The sequence below is a fragment of the Durio zibethinus genome, chromosome 7 (genome assembly GCF_047325235.1).
Source record: "Durio zibethinus cultivar Kanyao isolate XHJ-2024 chromosome 7, ASM4732523v1, whole genome shotgun sequence".
NCBI lineage: Eukaryota > Viridiplantae > Streptophyta > Magnoliopsida > Malvales > Malvaceae > Durio > Durio zibethinus.
Window position 1 is genome coordinate 26602181 of NC_143168.1, and position 14183 is coordinate 26616363.

The 14183-nt window shown below is 35.9% G+C and overlaps 2 protein-coding genes across 6 annotated transcripts; both read left to right on the forward strand.

Moving 5' to 3' along the window:
- Window positions 1–1455: 1455 nt before the first annotated feature.
- Window positions 1456–4287, forward strand: LOC111277903 (myb-related protein 2-like). 4 transcript variants are annotated; one of them, XM_022864338.2, is made up of 7 exons: window positions 1456–1596; window positions 1697–1913; window positions 2010–2086; window positions 2629–2686; window positions 2789–2873; window positions 2967–3036; window positions 3116–4287. In XM_022864338.2, exons 2-7 carry the CDS (start codon window positions 1700–1702, stop codon window positions 3875–3877), a joined length of 1266 nt encoding a protein of 421 aa, XP_022720073.1. In that variant the 5' UTR covers window positions 1456–1596; window positions 1697–1699; the 3' UTR covers window positions 3878–4287. The 4 variants fall into 4 exon arrangements, with proteins under 4 accessions (XP_022720073.1, XP_089620189.1, XP_089620187.1 ...); XM_089764063.1 differs by having other exon boundaries at window positions 3119–4287; XM_089764061.1 differs by having other exon boundaries at window positions 1697–2086.
- Window positions 4288–5157: 870 nt separating this feature from the next.
- On the forward strand, window positions 5158–13399 carry LOC111277233 (uncharacterized). Of its 2 annotated transcripts, none has more exons than XM_022863521.2 (17): window positions 5158–5400; window positions 5786–5917; window positions 6175–6312; window positions 6885–6935; window positions 7196–7285; window positions 7369–7515; window positions 7713–7817; window positions 8140–8196; window positions 8355–9065; window positions 9144–9314; window positions 9525–9690; window positions 10255–10397; window positions 10790–11065; window positions 11169–11309; window positions 11401–11582; window positions 11723–11813; window positions 12889–13399. In XM_022863521.2, the coding sequence occupies exons 1-16, from the start codon at window positions 5308–5310 to the stop codon at window positions 11787–11789; spliced, it is 2670 nt and encodes an 889-aa protein (XP_022719256.1). In that variant the 5' UTR covers window positions 5158–5307; the 3' UTR covers window positions 11790–11813; window positions 12889–13399. The 2 variants fall into 2 exon arrangements, with proteins under 2 accessions (XP_022719256.1, XP_022719257.1); XM_022863522.2 differs by having other exon boundaries at window positions 12643–13343.
- The last annotated feature ends 784 nt before the right edge of the window (window positions 13400–14183 follow it).

Sequence of the window (14183 nt, forward strand, 5' to 3'; positions counted from 1 at the left end):
TATGAACAATTCAAAGTTTTATATATATATATATATATATATATATATTAGTTTATGAGGATGGTTGACTAGTGTTTAGTTAGCATAGATAGAGCATGTCCTAGAGGCCAGGGCAAAGCTTAAACATGTATATTTTGGCTTTGTTTATGAAGAGAGGATAATAACATCGGAAATGTAACTGATTTTCAAGTATTTCAAATGGTGAAGTCAAACTTTCTTGGCCTGCATGATTACATAATGCATAATTCCATGTTATCTACGTACCGGTTCATGCAGGAAGGAGAAAAAGGAATAATTTGCATGAGTTTCATGGATTTGTACATTCATTCAGCTGACATATCTGTGTATATAGAGAGTGGGATGCTTAAGAAACGTTTTCTAATAGGGTACTTAAGATAAGAAAGTAATCAAATATAGAACGAAGAACGTATAGATTCATACAAGAGAATCAAGAAAAGCACACAAAAGCACAAGGGATCAAGGGGCCAGGGTTTGTCATGTATTTCAACAAATGCAAGTATGGGAGCAAGTACAATCCTTCTTTTGTTCTTTCCATCGGGTCCCAATATGCTTAGGATTCGACGTCGAGGGCCGGCTGTCTTATGCCAATTGCAGAATGGAAAAGATTTCGGTCCCCTTCTTCCTTCTAAACAACACTGTTAAGGCTGAATAAGTACCAAACTTACTGAAGGAGGCAAAATGGAATGTATTCCTTTATCCTTATTCCATTCCTTGCCTCCAAACTATCTCCAAGAAAGCATCTTTGCCCCATTTTATTTATTTTTTTTCTCTTATGTATCTGATTCCAAAGCTTCCTGGTGCTCCAGTCAAAGGAATCTTCTCCTATATTCTCCAAATATAACCAGTTAAAACTTTCTTCTATGTCTCCATCTACTCCCTTTGATATAGATAACATCGAAATAAACCTTATTTATATTCTCATTAGTTCACTGTATGTACATTGTTAACCGAAAAACGACTTCAACAAGGTGAGGATGAAGTTATTAAGAGTTCTTAGAATCTTCCTTGAAGTTGAGAGCATGGAGGGTGAGCAATTTTTTGAAGTTGGATTCCCCTAATCCAAGTCAGAAAATTCCCTCCCCCCATCTAAAACCCAGGAATAAGATTCTTGCCTTTGCCAGTAGGGACGAATTTGAATGCTCACCAAAAAAAATTTTGGTGGACAAATTCCAGTACCTAATGCAAATCCTGAGGTGTTTCAGAAAGTTGGTTGGGCTCAGGAATTAAAAATGGCTTGCACTGTCTTAGAATAGAAAGCAGATTTCAAGGGTATATGGCCCACAGTTAACAAAGTAGGAGGGTCACTGTGAATATTGGATCTGGTCAGGTATTCCATCAGCCCTGTCCCAGACTCTATGCTACTGAAAACTCTACCCTATCACCCCCCCCCCCTATATTGCTTTATAAAGCCATGCCTGGGGTCATCTTTGGCTTGTGAGAACTGGCCATAATAGAGAGGTGACAAGTAAGAGCAGCAGGTGAAAATTTCGTCTAAGGATCAGTTTGAGGAAATTTTGTCAAAGATTATAGACAGCAGATTAGAGATCAAAGAGAGGAAAGTAACGCGTGCATCAGGTAAAAGCAAAGCTGATACCGAGCATGATACTTAGTTGTAACTTGTAAGTAGTGCTTCAACAACATGCTCAACTTACATTTGAGTTCCTTTTGGAGACAGAAAATGTACCATCATCAGCACCAACATCAAGGGAAGAACATCCACCCTTCTTCGAGAATGTCTATTCCTCCTGAGAGGCATTTGTTCCTGAAAGGTGGGAATGGCCCTGGAGATTCTGGTCTTGTTCTCTCAACTGATGCCAAGCCAAGACTGAAGTGGACGCCTGACCTTCACGAACGTTTCATAGAAGCTGTCAATCAGCTTGGAGGAGCGGATAGTGAGTTCACAAAAAAGTTCAAGAAGTGCCAAAGTAAATCCATGCATAAACTGCCTTTGGCTAATGCAAATAATTGTACTTTATTTTCTGTTGCAGAGGCCACTCCTAAAACCGTCATGAAACTAATGGGGATTCCCGGCCTTACCTTATACCATCTCAAGAGTCACCTTCAGGTAACTTATCAATTCCATCTGGAGAATTGTCTTCATAAAAGTAAGAGGCTGTCTAATGTTAAATCTAGTAGATACCAATTCTGTCTTTCCATGAAGAAATCTAGGTGGCTAAACCATTTTTTATTTTAAACAAAGGAGGTCACAGTCTGAGAACAAGAGACGGGATTGCAGATACTGAAATTTGATTTGAACCTCAAACCTACTGGACGTTACTTCTTAACCATGAACTAATTGAACTAAGCTTCGGGTTCCGATAAACCTTGTTGTATAACAAAATGATGGTGAAATTCAAGGTGCTGGCTAGTTTGGCTAGTAATATCCCTTGATGGTTGCACCAAGTATGTGGGATTGAAACCAATCTTCACAAAAGATTTAGAGGGGGTTAAGGAATGTGGAGGGTCATCCCTTGCTGTATTTCCCTGTCATTAGATCAAAAATGGAAAAAACAAAACGATGGTTAAACTCCAAGGATGTCCTAAAACTACAGTACAATCCAGTTAATGTTTTACAAGGGCTAATTATATCTCTCATTGTGGCTGCAGAAATACAGGCTAAGTAAAAATCTCCATGGACAAGCTAATAATGGAAGTAACAAAATAGGTAAGAGGAGAGTGTTCCCCGTCGCGATCGAAAACTTCAAATAACAATTTTCCTGTTGAGAGGTTTCATTCTGAAGATTAAATTTTAGTTTAATGGATATAGGTGCAGTTGCAATGGCTGGAGACAGAATGCCTGAAGGAAATGGGACGCATATGAATAACTTAAGTATTGGACCTCAGACAAACAAGTAAGAGCATAAATGACCTTTCAATCTTTCATAGTTTGCATTCAGTTTTCAAGATGTTTCTTCATTTAGTGACTTTGATGTTCATAAATCCAGAGGCATACAGATAGGGGAAGCACTGCAAATGCAAATCGAAGTACAAAGAAAGCTGCATGAGCAGCTTGAGGTACATAACATTATAATTTTGGAAATGATTTTAAGGTTAGTTGGCACTCAGCTGCATTCTGATGAGTTCTCAACTGAAGCAGGTACAGCGACATTTACAGCTGCGCATTGAGGCTCAAGGGAAATACTTACAGGCAGTGCTGGAGAAAGCCCAAGAGACTCTTGGAAGACAAAATTTGGGGACCGTGGGGCTTGAAGCAGCCAAAGTTCAGCTATCTGAACTGGTGTCTAAAGTGTCCAACCAATGCCTGAATTCAGCATTCTCAGATTTGAAAGACTTGCAGGGTTTGTGCCCCCAGCAAACACAAGCAATTCCACCCACTGATTGTTCAATGGATAGTTGCTTGACCTCCTGTGAAGGATCTCAGAAAGAGCAAGAAATACACAACAATGGGATGTGTTTAAGACCTTACAATAGCAGCTCACTCTTGGAGCAAAGAGATCAGATAGCAGAAGATCCACTACTACCGCAAAATGGGCTGAAGCCATTCGAAGACATAAAAGAGAGCAAAATGTTTCTCTCCTCAATAGGCATAGATGCAGAAAGAAGAATGTTTTTTGCAGATCGAAGCTCCAGTGATTTATCCATAAGTGTAGGATTCCAAGGAGAGAAAGGGCATGGCAGCAACAACAACAACAACAACAGCAGCAGCAACTTTTCTGAGAGAAATTTTGAAGGAAGAAATGAAGAAGATAGTTTCCTAGACCAAGGAAACAAAAGGGCAGAAACGGTTAACAGACTACCATACTTTCCCACAAAGCTGGATTTAAATGTCCATGACGAAAATGATGCAGCTTCAAGCTGCAAACAGTTTGACCTGAATGGTCTCAGCTGGAGCTGAAAGGATTGATTCTTCATGACTAGAGAAAGTGAAAGAGACAAAGTTCAGGATATTGGTATAATCCAATCTTAGTTAAACATTCGAAAAGGAGACTCGGGGAAGAAAATGCTGCTGTTTCTGAATTCTGATTCAGGCCAGCCTGCCAAACCAAAATCAAATTCAATCTTAATTGAATAAGTTTGCAGCAACAAAGCTAGATAGCTTCTTGCAACTACATAACATTAGATATTTCCAGCTGATCAATGTAGTTTTTTTTTTAATCTTTTTTCTATCTGATCATGTATCATTTAAGACGAGACCTGATGGATTGCAGGAAACATAGCTTGATCTGATTAGAGCTTTGCTTTCATTTGTACCAGAATAACTTTTCAATTTTAACATGCCAATATATCACATAATTGTAGAATCAATATGGTTTCTACTTGTGCTTAGTTTCAACAACTTAAAAAAATTATAGTTCTGTATTTGATGTTTGTAAATGCAAAATGATATAGAAAGCTGTGATTTTGTTGTTGCTCCTGATAGAGAAAATGCATGCTACTTAAACACCATTTTAATTCTCAAATCATATCCCTTGACAAGAAAATACTTATATAGAAAAAATTTATGGAACTTTTTTCATGTACTAAATTATGTTCATGTAATCTGACACTCGGAATTTGACAACTCCCAAATTTTAATTTATTTTCAATGGGAAACAACCACTAAGTTAATTTTTTAAAAATTTTATCTAAATTCTATATTAAAATTTTCTCTTTTTTTCTCTGAATTTATCTATTAAAAAATATTTTAGAGTTTACTTGATTAATAGTATTAATTAGAGAGATCTTTAAAAGTCAAATTAAATTAAATTTAATTTGTTTATATAATCACGTACCAAAATTAAGTATATGTAATTTTTTTTCTTATTACGAGATTTTCAACCTTCTTTGTACAAAAAAAAAATGATCTAATTATGCATATATTCAACTAATTATTATAAAACATAGAAGAAATGGAATTTGAAAAAAAAAATTATTTTATTTATTTTTTTATTGGTAAAACAAACTAATAAAATACAATAAAAAGAAAATAAATTTGTTGGACTTAAGTAATGATCCAGGCCAGGTCATTTTATCTTTTTTTTTAGCCCGGCCCATCTTGAGAAATTAGCGTGTAGTTTTCATTTTATTCATGGAACGATGTCGTATGAACTCCACAATCCACAGTCCGCACCCAATGTATCGTCGTCTTCTATGTCCATTTGTTTTATAGTTAATTAAAGCCCTAAAGAGCGAAAAGATCTGAAAACTCACTGAGTCGAGCAAAGTTCGACTCGACACTTTCGAGAACTATAGAATTGAAAAATCAATATCTGCTAGGATTTTTTATTTCTTTCATTTGGATGATAGATTCTCTCTAATTCGCCTTCGAAACAGTCCGATTCAACAATGGGAGCTAGTCGCAAGCTTCAAGGAGAGATCGATCGTGTTCTGAAGAAAGTTCAAGAAGGCGTCGATGTCTTCGATAGCATCTGGAACAAGGTTACCCTTAAATTTTCATCAATACAAATATTTCTTTCTTTTTTTTTCGTTTTTTTCTTTTGTGTTTGGTTCCCTAGAAAATACAGGAAAGTAGACACTAAAATGGTAGTCGAATTTTAGTTTCGGTGAAATTGAAGCGAACATTGCTCTTAACACAGTCTCACTCCTTTTTGAAGTGTTTTTGGAAATATTTTAAATTTGTTTTATTAATTGTTAATGATTAATTTTTTTTCAATTTTATGTTAATAAAAAGAAGAAAAAGAACATGTTAAAGGATCTAAAGATGTGTTTCTTTGTTCGAATAATTAGTTTATCTGTAGTGCAGATTGAACTGTGAGTTGTTGATTGTTTGTTTTTTTTTTTTTGGATTTAATTGCTGTTTCAGGTTTATGATGCTGATAATGCGAATCAGAAGGAAAAGTTTGAGGCAGACTTGAAGAAGGAAATCAAGAAGCTACAAAGGTATAGGGACCAGATCAAGACATGGATTCAGTCGAGTGAGATCAAGGATAAGAAAGTTTGTCACTTGTTTCTTGTCTTTTTAAATAATTTTTTTGCATTGTTTATTTGATTTATTATGCTTCATTAAGTAATTCTTGTAATTGTGATTGCATTTCTTACTGTTATCTCATAGTGTATTTGTGGTGTCATTGACACAGATTATTATCTCTTAGTTTATATGCGATGCTTAACAAATTTATTAATTGTATACTAGTATTTATTGATTTGCAACTGATGATAGTTCTTTTTTGCTTGTGTTGTTTGCCAACATAGGTTAGTGCCTCTTATGAGCAGGCCTTGGTGGATGCTCGGAAACAAATTGAGCGTGAAATGGAAAGATTTAAGATCTGTGAGAAGGAGACTAAGACAAAAGCATTCTCTAAAGAAGGCTTGGGCCAACAACCCAAAACTGTAAGCATAATGCTTGCCTCTTCACTGTTTCTATTTCCTATTAGTGAATGATAATAACAGCATGAACTAAGCCTATGGCCACTAAATGGAGTCTGCTGTATGGGTTTATATTGTGCCATAGCACTCATATCAAGATTATTACCTGTTAGTGAACTAAACATAGGAATCCAATGCTACAGTCTAGGTTTTAAGTGGACAGAGATCAAATCAAGATTATTACCTGTTAGTGAACTAAACATAATGAGTGGTACAGTCTAAGTTTAAGTGGACTACAGACCTTTAATTGGTCTAATTAAATACTTGACCTTGTTTTTTGTTTGATGATATTCAACCATCCTAGTCAAACATCAAGTTGTGGACTTGTGTTTGCAGTAAAGATAGGCAAGACTGATCCTTTTTCTTTTCCTTCTTTTTTCAAACTCTCTTTTGCGTCATCTTCCCAGCTTATTACGTAGGTCTTTACATCTTGAACCCATCTACCTCTCTGTATGAAATTAATATTGATTGGAAGCATGAATTTTCAAAATTTTCCATTTTATTTGATTATCTGTGGTGTGTCAATTTCATTGTAGGATCCAAAGGAGAAGGCTAAATCAGAGACAAGGGATTGGTTGAACAATGTGGTATGAAATCTACCTGTTCTTCCCCTTTTTCTTGCTTGTGTCTAAAATGGCTGCAACCACCCTATAGTGATAGTTTTAGTTATTCCCATAATATCTTTTCCATTATACCTGTTTTTTTAAATAAAAAATCCTTTTTTAACTTCCAATACTATTGAACTTTTCCCTTTATATAATAGTGTTTTTGTGTAATTATTACATTTTTACTCAAGCTTAGTGTTATCTTGAAACTAGTATGTAACGTACACTCTTTTGCTGAGTAGGTTGGAGAGTTAGAATCCCAGATTGATAGTTTTGAAGCTGAGATTGAGGGGCTTTCTGTGAAGAAAGGAAAGACAAGACCGCCTAGACTGGTAGAAAAGAGAAAATACATTTTGAGACTACGTTCTTTGCTATGATATAACTTTGTTTCCTTCTGTTGTTTTTCTCCCTTCAGACACACTTGGAGACGTCAATTACACGGCACAAAGCTCATATAATGAAGTTAGAATTGATTTTGAGACTATTGGACAATGATGAATTGAGTCCAGAGCAGGTCAATGATGTGAAAGACTTCTTGGATGATTATGTGGAACGTAATCAGGTTTTTGTTTTTTGAATTTCTTTTTTTTTTTTTAACCAAAAGCATCAGTTTTGGGGGTGTTAAAAGGATCTGCCATTTTTTATTGTAAATTGTTTATTTTTATAAGAACAGCATCATCTATATGCTCTCTTTTGGTCATTTGCATGGGTTTTTACTGTTATATATATATATATATATATTTCTAATCGTTTTGGTAGGAGGACTTTGATGATTTTAGTGATGTTGATGAGCTCTACAACTCACTACCTTTGGACAAGGTGGATTCTCTTGAAGATCTGGTTGCAATAGGCCCTCTTTCCAAGGTAAACTCTTTTTGGCCATGTTGGTTCTGCCTGAAGATTCTAGTATCATGCCTTCGAGAACGCAATTCAAATCAGTTTTCTCTTGTGACATTGCAACTTACTAAGACATTGTATTTATTCCCATATTGTTTTTAAAATGTTCAACTTGAACAAGGCCTCTTATCTGGCAAAAAACAAACGACTTTTGTCTTGTCTATGGTGTTCACCAATTTCAATGTATCAATTGGGTTCTTAGATTTAAGTGATCTTTTAATAGAATAGTGCACGGAATGGCTTCTTTCATGAAAAATAACTTGGAAAAGGAAATCTTAATGTTTGGCAGGCTGCACCAATTCTTGGCTTGAAGACATCTTTGGCATCATCAGCATCTCAAGTGACTGTAGGTGTTCTCTTTCTCTGTCTTTTGGATATTTAATGATGCACTCACATGTATAAAAATGTGCCAAATTGTCCAATATAAGTTTCTTCATGATTAGTTGAGGGTTTGATTCTCACATTGATGAATAAGAATGAATCATGGTTTGATCTAATAAACAGGGTAGTTCCCCCCAGGAGCATGTTGAAGATACTGCTTCCCAGGATAGTAATTCTGATATAGCAAGGACTCCACCTTCAAAAAGCAGTGCAATTAATTCTTCTCCTGCAGGAACACCTACTGGGAGTCATGCAGCCCCTGCTCTGGTGAATCTTCCACCTCATAATTTGTCTGGTGCTTCAACTCCTTCGGTTGTTCTTCTAGGCTCAAATTCTGCTCGAGGTATCTTGGAAAACACAGGCACTACCAATCCTCCATCTCCTGTAAATTTGCCAAATGCTACAAAAGAAGAAGATATCACAAGCTTCCCTGGCCGTAGGCCATCTCCATCTCATGCTGATACTGGAGTACGAGGCATTGGTAGAGGAGGCCTCTCCAGTCAGATTTCATCTAGTATTCCCCTTGTTTCTGGAAGTGTGGCTTCTGGCAATGGAGCCCTTGGTGTTGTCCCTTCAGTCTCTGACATGGCAAAAAGAAATATTTTGGGGGCTGATGAGAGACTTGGGAATAGTAGCATGGGGCAATCTTTGGTATCCCCTCTTAGTAACAGAATGATCTTGTCTCAGACTGCCAAGGCTAATGATGGAAGTGCATCTGTTGATTCTAGTAATCCTAATGAGTCTGCTGGACTACCTGGCAGAGCTTTTTCCCCTTCAATAGTTTCTGGTATGCAGTGGAGGCCTGGAAGTTCCTTTCAGAATCAAAATGAGCTGGTATGCTAGTTTGTCATTGATCAGTATCCCGTACATGTTTCATGTTTTATACAGTAGCCAATGTGGTTGTATTTTCAGGGGCAGTTTCGTGGAAGAACTGAGATAGCACCTGATATTAGGGAAAAATTTTTGCAAAGGCTCCAGCAAGTGCAGCAACAGGGCCATAGCAACCTGCTAAGCATGCCTCCTATCGCTGGAGGAAATCATAAGCAGTTTTCTTCACAACAACAAAACCCATTCATGCAGCAGGTGCTCTTTCTTAGATGAATTCCTTTTCTTCTTTTCCCTGATCCAAGTTGTTAAACTTTTTACAAAGTTTAATGCAAATCTGGATTTTTGTTGTCAGTTTGTATTACATATGTATGATGTTTCTATGCACTGCAAATTGGCGTGAACTTGGATTATCTTTCTTTTATGAAAGAAAATAGTAAATAATCTTTTATGATCTTATGTTGGCAGTTTAATTCTCAAAGCTCATCTATCTCTATCCAACCTGGTCTGGGACTTGGTGGCCAAGCACCAGGTCTTAACAGTGTTACATCTGCCAGCATACAGCAGCAACCGAACTCCATCCACCAGCAGTCTAGTCAGCAGGCATTGGCAACAAGTGTTCCAAAGGATGCTGGTAGCATTCAATTTATTTGATTTTCTTTTGGACCTTGTTTTTTCTGAAGGGTGAGGTGTCTGAGGGATTTGTGAGGGATATCGTATCATCTAGTTTTATGAGTGCATGCTATGAAAGAGGCAATCATTCTATTCCTCCGCCCATTCTCTCTCTCTCTCTCTCTCTCTCTCTCTCTCTCTCTCTCTCTTCTTTTTTTGGTCTTTTTCTACAGCATGATTGGTTCCAGAGTAAATCTAGTTAATTTCAGAAAACAATTTCCAAGGGAAGCTTTTTCAAGGAGAATAACTTTACTTTTCCTACAAGAAAATGTCTTCTAGAGCACTTGGTGGAATATTTCTTCAAACTTATTGGAATAGAAAAAGCTGTCATTGGAAAACCTGTTATCAGAGTAGTTTTGCGTGGTGGGTGTGGCTGTTATTTGACTAGTCAAGGAAAAATTGGAATGTTGCTTTTAATGTACCATGCAGCGTTTCTTGTTTTCTTTTATCTATGTTTTAACCAGAGATTTAATTTAGTCTGTCTTAACACTTCTATGTTTTTATTAAGAGCTTAATATATATGCAGATGTTGGCAATGCAAAAGTTGAGGAACAACCACTACAGAATTTGCCTGATAATTCAAGTTCTGAAGCTATTCCAACTTCTGGGCTTGCCAAGAATCTCATGAATGAAGATGATATGAAAGCTCCATACGCAATTGATTCTGCTGTATGTTGAATACTTCTTAATCTTTTATACTTTACTTTAGGTATTATAGCTGGTGTGGTACTGTTTCTGTGAACAAGTTCCATCTTCTGTAGTTCTGTTAGAATCATCATTAACCTTTGTCACTTTAATTTGATAATCCCTAGGTGATCCTGTTAGTTGTCTAAGTGTTTCCTCTATATTAAGTCCTTGGTTTGTAAAACTACTTTGCATGGGCTTGACTAGATAGAGTGGAAAGATGTGTGGGCTGAATAATGTTAAAAGTAACAGTCCCATTTTCTTTGGTTTAAAAAATGTTTGTTTTCTAGATAGTGTAGTTTTAGGTGAATGTTGGTTGCAAAAATTGTGAAGGATCAAGAAGACGTAAGTGTTTTATAAATGGTTCTTTTCTGCAGGCTGCTGTATCAGGCTCTTTGACAGAACCTGCTCAAGTTATTGGGGATATTGATCTTTCTCCTGGACAACCCTTACAATCTAATCAGTCTTCTAGTGGTCTTGGTGTTATTGGCCGGAGAAGTGTTTCTGATCTTGGTGCCATTGGTGACAGCCTCAGTGGGTCAACAAATTATGGAGGAATGCATGATCAAATATACAATTTGCAGATGCTTGATGCTGCATATTACAAAATTCCCCAACCTAAAGACTCAGAACGTGCAAGGACCTACACTCCAGTATGGGATCCAATAATCTTCCCTTTTTTTTTTTTCTTTTCAAAAAAGAAAATGACAACGATTGTGTAGGTTCCAATAATTGTGATTCGCTTGTATTCTGCAGAAGCACCCTGCGACCACACCTGCTAGCTACCCTCAAGTTCAGGCACCCATCGTGAATAATCCTGCCTTCTTGGAACGCTTAAGCATTGATGGATATGGCACCGGCACTGATACACTGTTCTTTGCATTTTATTATCAACAGGTAAATAGGTTACTCTCTCTCTCTCTCTCTCTCTCTCTCTCTCTCAATACATTCGCTTGGCAAGCTCTCCCACATGTCAAATTTTGTGCAGAACACTTATCAACAGTATCTGGCTGCAAAGGAGCTGAAGAAGCAATCTTGGAGATATCACAGAAAATACAACACATGGTTTCAGCGACACGAGGAGCCAAAAATTGCCACTGATGAATTTGAACAAGGAACCTATGTTTACTTCGATTTTCATATAGCAAATGATGACCACCAACATGGATGGTAAGTTGCCTGCGATTGCACCATCTTTTCATCATAAAATTCTGTTACACATTTTTGCCAACTCTATTTTATGAAATGTCAACTTGTTATTCTCAATTTTTTTTAATGAAAAAAATGCTCTGTAACGTTGTTATATATAGGTGTCAGAGAATCAAGACTGAGTTCACTTTTGAGTATAACCATCTTGAAGATGAACTTATGGTATAAAAGACCAAGAGAAAGGTGGAGAAGGTAATATAGCTGTAATCTGATTGCCTATTCCTCCTTCCTTTCATGTTTGTTTTCTTCAATACTGATACTCATTGCAAATTAGTGGTCTAATAAATAATGATTAGAATTCGATTGGAAGTAGTTATAGCCATAGGCTTTTGTTATCTGATTGCCAAAATCATTTCTTGGACTACCAAAAAACGAAAGTCTAATTAAAGCGCCCAAATTCAAAAGAAAGCAACCCAAGCAAACACATGAACAAAGCCCAAATTGAAAAGAAAAGCAGCCCAAAAAAATCAATCAACCCAACTCCCAATTTGTCGGTGCATCTTATTTCATCAGCCAGGACTCAAACCTTTCTTTTGTCCCTCTCTTGCATGTTATTAGTGGTGGGTGGGTGAACCAGGTACCCTCATCGAGACATGGAGTTTATTAGTGCCGGCTAGTGCATAACTCAATGCTTGTTATTTAGGTCTTTTTATATTTTACTTTCTGTATCTATCATTAACCTTGAGTAGCCCAATTTCAACCCTCCAGAAGCTAATTAGTTAATAATTCATGCACTGTCTCCCATATTCTTTTCCTTTTTTTATTCAGAAATAGTAGGATGAGAATTTGTATTGCAGAAAAACAAATTCGTGACTTAGCTTTAAAGAATATAAAAGAAGTTCCAGTATAAACCTTGGAGTGAATTTTCTTTAGTGGCATGTTGACAGTGGGTTGAAACTCCAAACTTTTAAAATCAAAATTATTATGTTTGACCTGAGGGTTTTTTTTTTTTTTTTTTGGTGTTTACCTATATATTGATTTTCCAATGAACATAATCAAAATGTGTGATGGCTTGGTCTAGGTAGGTGAGGTGTAGCAGATAAAGGTTGCATTCAAATGAAGGTCTATCCACCTGAAATCTTAGTTTTATGATTATTTTGACATTGCTTCAAACTCCATATTTCCTGTTCTTTAGTTATCTTCCCTTGGTAAACTGTGGATGGGAAAAATCACTAGGAAAAAAAATGGGTATTTAAAATTTTGGTAAGAAATGTTGAACAGTCATTACATGATCTGTTGATAAAGTATTAGATTTTTAATTTTACAGATCGAAATTTAAATACTTACTGCCAATCAAGTCGAGGAAAGGGTGAGTGTTAAGGGAGTCAATTTTTTATCAAACAGCTGGGGATTGGAGAAAAGGGAACTTTCTGATGGAAAGACGTCACCTATAGCCTTTAAGGTGCAACCGAAGAGAGTAATTAAAGGGTACAGTCAGAACCATCCCATTGAAGCAAAAAATGCAGTCAACTTCTTCATCCAATGAGAAAGTGCTAGAATTAAACCCTGTTACTATTTTTAGCCCCATGTTGGGATTCCAACAACGCACATGGATTTTCAAGTGTGAAAGCAAAGTTTGAAGCAATTGTCATTCTCACCATTCTGTTTGTGGTGTGGTCATGATTGATAACCCCCTCTCAACCTGATTAAAGATGCATTGGAAAATAATAAATAAAAATTCATAAGAATTAGTTCAATTTTAATATATACCAAAGGTTTAGATGAACTCTGTCCTATCTATTAGACAATGGATGCTTTTCATTACGAATTTTTTTACATTTTGATCTTTTTCTCTTATTCGGATTTTTCTTTTCTTTTGTTTGGAAAAACTAAAGAACATGTGAACAAATTGTCGGAATTGCATATTTATTATTTCAAAATTCAATTCAATGATGCATTAATTCAAGGTTTGTCTTGAGTCAGATTCGATTCACGAGTTTAGACGAATAATTCAATTCCTGAACAGATTTATAATTTATTTCATTAAAAAAAATACGTTTGGAGACATTGGTATTGGATGGAATATTCAACTTTCGGACCTAGAAAAATAGTCTTATCATTTTGGCAATTGGTTGAGTTTCTATTATATTCTTTAACTAAATTCTTTGAAAAAACAATGCAGCTGAGCTGAGCTGAATTGATTCAGAAAAACCCATTAGACTTTTAGACATTTACGTTTCAAACATAGATTCCCACACTCTCTTTATTTTTTGCATTATGCATATTGTGGACTCGTGACATTGCCCTTTCACATTTAATGAAATTCAAGTTTCTTAATAATTGGCATAGAGATTCCTATTGACGATTTTTTAAAATGTATTTATGATTTTATAAATTACAATAATGTGAGCAGTTGATAACTTATGTATATATAAATCCATTTTATATAATTAAATTTCAATAAAAAAAAAATAACAACTGAACAGACTTAGAAGGATTTAAATTGAGTTAATTTGGATTTGAAATTTGTTATTTAAAATTTTTTTGAATTCCAATTTTTCAGATTCTATTTTAAATCAGCTTAGAAGAATGAAATGTTGGAGGTTCGGTCAAATTTTGTCA

Bases quoted from the DNA above. Each gene is read 5' to 3' on its own strand.
- LOC111277233 (XM_022863521.2), top strand. From the start codon at position 5,308: ATGGGAGCTAGTCGCAAGCTTCAAGGAGAGATCGATCGTGTTCTGAAG. The intron at 7,516-7,712 runs GTTTTTGTTTTT...TCGTTTTGGTAG, and splicing joins ATTATGTGGAACGTAATCAG to GAGGACTTTGATGATTTTAG. The intron at 9,066-9,143 runs GTATGCTAGTTT...TTGTATTTTCAG, and splicing joins TTCAGAATCAAAATGAGCTG to GGGCAGTTTCGTGGAAGAAC.
- LOC111277903 (XM_089764061.1), top strand. From the start codon at position 1,700: ATGTACCATCATCAGCACCAACATCAAGGGAAGAACATCCACCCTTCT. The intron at 2,687-2,788 runs GTAAGAGGAGAG...TAATGGATATAG, and splicing joins TAATGGAAGTAACAAAATAG to GTGCAGTTGCAATGGCTGGA. The intron at 2,874-2,966 runs GTAAGAGCATAA...TCATAAATCCAG, and splicing joins ATTGGACCTCAGACAAACAA to AGGCATACAGATAGGGGAAG.